General features: G+C 38.6%; 1 protein-coding gene across 3 annotated transcripts; it reads left to right on the plus strand.

Annotated features, from left to right (window-relative positions):
- LOC127946657 (dual specificity protein phosphatase MPK-4) lies at positions 1-6732 on the plus strand. 3 transcript variants are annotated; one of them, XM_052543360.1, is made up of 5 exons: positions 1-88; positions 516-604; positions 1369-1455; positions 3575-3756; positions 3846-6732. In XM_052543360.1, exons 2-5 carry the CDS (start codon positions 526-528, stop codon positions 4716-4718), a joined length of 1221 nt encoding a protein of 406 aa, XP_052399320.1. In that variant the 5' UTR covers positions 1-88; positions 516-525; the 3' UTR covers positions 4719-6732. The 3 variants fall into 3 exon arrangements, with proteins under 3 accessions (XP_052399320.1, XP_052399321.1, XP_052399322.1); XM_052543361.1 differs by lacking the exon at positions 1-88 and having other exon boundaries at positions 99-604; XM_052543362.1 differs by lacking the exons at positions 1-88; positions 516-604; positions 1369-1455 and adding an exon at positions 1833-2357.
- The last annotated feature ends 281 nt before the right edge of the window (positions 6733-7013 follow it).

A 7013-nucleotide genomic window follows, 5' to 3' on the forward strand; every position in this document is an offset into this window, starting at 1 on the left:
TCCCATGAAGCTCAGCTCGTCGCTTCCGTGACGTCGTTTGTCCACGTGAGCTTCATTCAGCTGAGCGCTGCAGAGATGAATGGCTGGGGTTTGTTTGAACAATTTTATGCTTCATATATTTCCTGCTCACAAATGTTAAAGATGTCTTGTATGTGTATGTTCTGTTCGTTGCTCTCTGGTGTTTTGAGTCGCGTGCATGCAGCGAAACCGCACGTCCACGCGGATGAAGCTGAACAAACACATCTGATGAGACATGGACGCTCATTTAACGCAGTGATGATTTTTCCCGTTTATATAATCAAGCCTGCGCTCGGCAGCGTGAAGCCAGCATCTGATCGTGAAACCACGCCATATATATTTGTGAAGCAGACTGAAGTCCTGGAATGCTTGAGTGCGGGGGTGTCTGTCTGTCCCCCCTTCACTGCAGTCACACATCTGACCAGCATATGCATGATCCCTCACACTGCAAACACTGAAATACATGGCTTTGAAAATGTTATTTGAATTGTTTACAGAGGGAGGAAGATGGAAACGTTGGAAAAATGGAGCAGAGACATCATGACACCTCATCTGCTGGATAAGAAAGAGCAGTCTAAACAAAATGGTGAGTTTTGCTTTTTGGTAATAAGAATTGTGTCTTTCTAAAACGTCTTTAAACTGATTGTTTATTAAAAAATGCACACTTTTATAAAAGCAAACATATATTATTAATTTGTATAATGTAAATATACCAGGATTCTTGGACAAAACAGCTTTAATCTTAAAATATATTGATTATCCCCATAAAAAAGTAATACAGAAGGCCTCATGATGAATTACAGATCATCAGAAGTGCTGCTTTCATAAACCTTTCCACTATACGATATGCATTACATCTGTTGTCTTCTATAGATTTTCACTGCAAATTATTTCATAATTCCCTTCTACTTCCAAAACCCCACGATTTACAGTAAAATAACTTCTGCTAAATATATTGGTTAGATGGTGTAGAAACCCAGTACAGCATATCTGCATTTTCTGTGTACATTTTAAGCTTTCAAATGATGTGCCTAAACATTTATTATACCTCTTGAAGTAACTTTTTTGTATGTGACACCCTGGCCCAATGCCAACATGTCCCTTTTACACTAAAAGGGTTTATCCACTTAAAAAAAAATAATTAATTAATAGCATTTCGTTTGTGCTACAGATGTGGACCAATGTTTTCTAAAACTCATTTGATGGGATGAATGTTTGTAGTGCAGACATGGTCTTTAAACCACACAACTCCAATATTAATTTTCTTTTGTTTTTCTGTTGCTGGTTTGGTTCTGCTTTGGACAACCTTTTTTTTTTTTTTTTTTTTTTTTTGTGGTCTATTTTATTCAGGCATGATTGCAGAAAATCTGCTCAACTCTCTTAAGATTTGCACTCGTTTGCAGCTCCAGCCAATTTCTCGTTCAGCATGTGCCACTGGTAAGTAATTTGGAAAATTTGGATTATTCAGGACACTATCACGTTTCGTTTTCTGTTTTTTTTTTTTTTTTTTTTTATTCATATAATGTGTATGTCATGTCTAATAAAAGTTCATTTCTGTTAAGAATGACTTTAATATTTTCTTCATTGGTATTCAGCCCTTCTGGAACTAAAATCTTAAATTGATTTAGCAAAATTATTTGGAGTAAATAGAAATAAAAATAAATCTTCAATTTATTAAAAAATATTTTTTTTAAATGTCAATTATTTTGTGCAGAGAGTTTACATATTTTAAATTTCACATTTGAAAATCTGTGGTACAAAATGTACACTCTAAAGCAAGAATTAATTGTATGGAACTGTAATGATCGTAATACACAATATTGCTTGAATCTGAATGTCTTTTAGCATTGTTGACTGGTTGTTTATTTTCACCAGATAATATGCAGATACTTCAAATTTATTCGCAGCTGAACGAATCTTCAGGCAGATTTGGTCAGAATTGCTGTTTAGCGCTGTGTCGTGTTAGCAAACATGCACATAGTCAATTGGCGGAACAATAAAACGATGGAATGGCTGTCTGAAGTGAGATATGTGGGTGTATTAATGGCTGAGTCGTGCTTTCCTGGATCAAACAAACTCTCAGCTCCATTAATGAGCATCCTCATTGAATCACACACATTCGCTGGCAGACAGGTGCCTTATAGGGAGAAACTTAAGGGCAATTTCTTATCAGCCTGTTGAACACTTAAGAACCCAGCTGAAGTGGGACTCTTGTTTTGTATTGGGAGATTGTATAATGCCCCAATCATCAACATGTCAACAGAACATTGTTATGACCCTGGTCTAGGGTCAGAGAAGATAACATAAAGAAATCTGAAACCAGCTGTTAACTTGTGTCGGTGAGTTTATTTTTCTTTTTTCTTTTTTTATGTTCTCTCTGTGATAGAAAAAGAAACAAATGACAGCATTTTTCCCTGACTCCCTGTCTAAACCAAAAATCAGCTACTTAACTAACGGGAATAAAAAGGAAAAGAAAATTAACTAAATGGCTTAAACAACAAAACAATTGTTAACATAAAATAATCATATTCGTAATTGGGGATATACCCAACAGGATTCTCAACGCAAAGAAATAGGTTCCACTTTATGTAACAAGAGATTAAATTCACAACAGACACAATTTGCCAAAAATCTGCTCTCTGTCCGGACGGAGTCACCTAAGAGCGCTAGAGAGTGAACTATGTCCCCATACGTAACAACATTTTAAACTTTGTGGCCTTTGTAAATTTTCAGTGGGCAGAAGTAAAAGGAAACAAACACTGATTTAAATGAATGGCCACTGATAAACACTGATTGGAATTATTTAATTTCAGAATAATTACCCATCCCTCTGGGATCTGGGTAGGGCTGGGCAGAATATCGGGTTTGTATAATATATCGATATTTTCTTAATGCGTTTGAGATGTGCTGTCTTCCTGAATGCATAACTTACATTTCACAGGTATATCCTCCATCTGTAAATGTTAGAAAGCCATGGAAATATTACATTTTTTTTCTGTCAGAAGTGCATGAGCCTTCTGTTCTGGGATTCTCCGCTAAACTTCAGTGAACAAGCACCTCCTCGCGCATGCGCGCCAAACAAACACAGCTCAATTATTGTTGTGTTGGACAACATTAGGCGACAAGTGAAATAAATAGATATTAAATAGTTTTTTTTTTTTTAATCCAAAAATGAAAATACAGTGATATATTTCAGATATCGCAAATCGGCCAAAAAATACAGAGATAATGATTTTTTGCCAATATTGCCCAGCTCTAGATCTGGAAGTGTCTAGATTATTGACTGGCATTGTTGAAGTTTTTTTTTTTTTTTTTTTTTACATCCTCCTTTGTTTGCATACTGAATATGGATCTTTGTCTTGTATCTATCCAACCATCTATATCATCATCTTGTTTACTCAGAACCACATTTTTAGATGCATATTTCAATGCATCCCTATGGACCCCTTCACACCGAACAAGAATACTTGCTAGCTTATTAAACAAATTAAACTTTGTATTTGAGCTGGTAAACGATTTGTTCATTGACCTCAGTCCATCTGATTTGTTTTTTAAGGCTCCTGTCCAGATCTGATGAGTAGGAACGAGCAACCTGGCTCCCGGCCGCTTGCCATGGCCTTGACGCCCCAGCTACCCCCCAGGACCCATCGGCGCCTGTGTCTCTCAGTGTCCTCTGACAGCAATGGACGCTTCAAAGCTCTGGAGACCCAGGAATGGAAAAACAACCTCAAAGCTCAGGTAGGATGGAAGTACTTTCAGCACAGCTGCTTGTAACTTGTTGGAGGTCCAGTTCGAGACCCCCATAGTAATGTGACTTTTTCCATCAGATGGAGCAGGCTCATAGTGCCGGAGCAGCCAGCAGTACAGGTTCCCTGGAAAGAGCGTCTCTCTTTTGCGCTTCTGGATCCACCACCACCTCCAGCTCTGGCCTCTCCAGTCCGGTGGAGCACCTCACCAAGAGCAAGTCCTCCAGTCGCTTTTCACTTTTCTCCCCACCTTGGAACAGCAGTTCTGAGACCGACTCCAATCCACCTTCCCGTTCCGGATCAAAGAAAATGCGCAACTACAGTTGTAGAGCCGGTCCTGGCAGTGCCAAAACGGGACCAGAGACTCCAGAACCCAAGCAGAGCGTCCCTGAGCACTTCCAGTACTCAGAACCGGTCATATCCAAGGTTACGGACTACATTTATGTGGGCAACCTGAATGCAGCTTATAGTGGACGTATGTTGTGCCGAAATAACATTGACAGCATCATCGACATGAGCAGCCTGCCCGGGGAGACTTGTTTGAGAGTCATTCCTTGCACTTGTTCAAGGGGTGTCAAGCATAGTTGGTCTCGTCTCAAAGTGGACATGAGCGACCTTCCGGACACTGTCCAAGAAGGGCTGGCGCTCAAGCACCGCTGCTTTGAGGACATCAATGAGTGCATCGATGCCTCCATGGAGAAGAGGAAGCGAGTGTTAGTGCATTGTCGCGATGGTTTTTCCCTTGCCCCCACTTGCATTATTCAGTACCTCATGGTTAAACAAAATATGAGGCTTATAGCTGCTTACGAGCTGCTCAGAGCCAAACACCCTGTCAACATTCGAGAGTCCCATCAGAACGTTCTGGTAAGTCTCGAAAGTGCTCTGAGACCGGGTGGGAACACGGATCCAGAGTGCTTTAAACAGGCCATCTCCCGCAAAGTGGCTTGGACCTGATAGCGAACCTTGGGGAGCCTCCTTTCCTTTCCTTTCCTTTCCTCCTTAACAGTGAAAGGCAGCTTTTTTGTGTTTCAACTGAGCTGGATGTCATGGTGTGAGTAACTGTGAAATTTTACTGAAGTTGTTCAGTGGCAATTTTAGCAAAACCAAGCCTGAGAATTTTGAGTCATTTGTTTTGCTTCTGGTTAAACAAAATGAGAACAAACATGCTTTTTGCAGCTGCTAACAATTTGATTTGTCTGGGAATATTTCTCCTGTTTATTCTTCTTCACGTGGGTACATAGCCATACTCCGAAGGTTTATGCTGAGGAAGAAAGTAGTGGGAGCTCTCAGGAGACGAAACGATGTCACATATGACTGCAAACACCACTACTGAGGCTGAAACGTCAAACTGGACTACTATCAACTAAACATCTCAAACACTCTGTTAACAGATTGAGGACTAAACCCGATTAGTTGTTGTATCTGGCAGTACAAAGCACAACCTTTGTTGGCCTCCTTATTCATTTGACAGTTGGTTGATATGTCTCTGTGTTCAATCAGGGTCGAAAGATACTCAGTAAGAGTAGTCCTCTATGAGGAGACATTTCATTTACTAAGTGTCTTTTATTAAATGTATAATAGTCAACAAGTTTGATCAAATAATTCAGTGCTTGGAAACAATGTGAATTTTTGTGATGGTGTAAAGCAATGAAACTGGCCCACTTTACACCTTTTATGGAGTGTTGGTATTTGGAAAAATGAATTAAACCGAATTGTGGGGCAATGCTCAGTTGCAAAGGCTTGATATTGCACTAACCACAAGGAAATGCACAAGTTTTGCTGAAACGTGGCTTAGTTTGATTTAATGTTGCGCAGTGAATATAGATAAAAATATTTTTACTAGGCTAATGTTTATGCTTAACTATAATGATTGTTGTTCATGGTTTCTATTGTATTTTGATTTAGCCATATGGAAAACTGTAACAACTGATAGCACACGTATGTCACCGAGACATCTTGAATGCATGCTTCATTTTTATATAGTTTTTTTTTTTTAAAGCATTAGCTAGTTTGCAATATGTTGTTGACAAAATCCTTGTCTGATATACACCCAGTTTGTACTGCAAGTGACCAATGCAACAAACCTAGATGGCTCTCATTATAATATGTAAATCTAACGAGGTTAGCAGTGTTGATTATAACATGAGCAATCTAGTTTTGACGCTTTGCAACCCGTTACGGTATGTAAGTTATAGCTAGCTATGTATGTAGATTGGTATGCAACATTTATGGTTCAAAATTTAGATGAATCTGACATCTGCACACATATAATATAACGTCTGTCTTGGTGACGTACATGTGCTTACCGGGAAATATATTTGACATGGCTTATGCTTATCAGCAGTGATTATTCTATTTTGATGTTTAGTGCACAGTTTGGTGAAGAAAGACCCTCTTGAGTTTTGGTGCCTTTTGTTTGAATTCGTCCAGTTTTGATTATTGTGACATTCACACGCGCACACTATATGCACTCATCAGGTATAGACAAAATGTCGTCTTTATGCTTTGAAATGTTCAGGAAATGCTCCATGTTGGTGTAATTTTGTGATGTATGGCAGAGATCCGTCTCATCTGAATACGCTGTTGTAAAGGTTTCATAGTAGTGCTCACAGTGAACAGTGCCTGTACTTCAATCAGTGTGGTGGTGACATCAATCAGTGTGAGATCATTACCTTCTTCTACGGGCCTGCAATTAGCTTCTGACATTAGTAAAGCTGTATTTAGATTCAAATGGAACATTAACTTCTGCTTTATTCTTATTCATTAGCTGATTTAAATCTATATTTTTGGATGGTTGATCTTGCCCTGTAAAGGTCTAACAACATGAACTCTCAGGTTAACTTTATTGGCCTAGAAAACATAATGCGTTAGAAAACCAGAATAATGTGAGGCAATGTATTTTCTGTATCATGTTTTTGAAGAAAATGCATTTGTACATGTTGATATTAAAGAGAATCTGATGCACTGATTTTTTTTGTGTGTGTGTGTGTGTGTGATTTGTTCAAATAGGAAATCATGTGAATCTTGGAAAAAGTTAAATGTAGGTGCTCATGTCATTTTGTTTTAGTATTTCCAGAATTTATCTAGAAGCTACCATTTTTCACGGTATGGTATTGTAAATTGATAACGTGGATACTAGTGTACCAAATTTCACTAATAACTGCCCCTAGTGGTTGGGAGGACTGCTGTTGGTTATTTGACTTATTTTTTTTCAAACTTAACTACAGATCATCAGCCCAAAAAAAAAAA

This window comes from Carassius gibelio, chromosome A25 (assembly GCF_023724105.1).
Source record: "Carassius gibelio isolate Cgi1373 ecotype wild population from Czech Republic chromosome A25, carGib1.2-hapl.c, whole genome shotgun sequence".
In the NCBI taxonomy this organism is placed as follows: Eukaryota; Metazoa; Chordata; class Actinopteri; order Cypriniformes; family Cyprinidae; genus Carassius; species Carassius gibelio.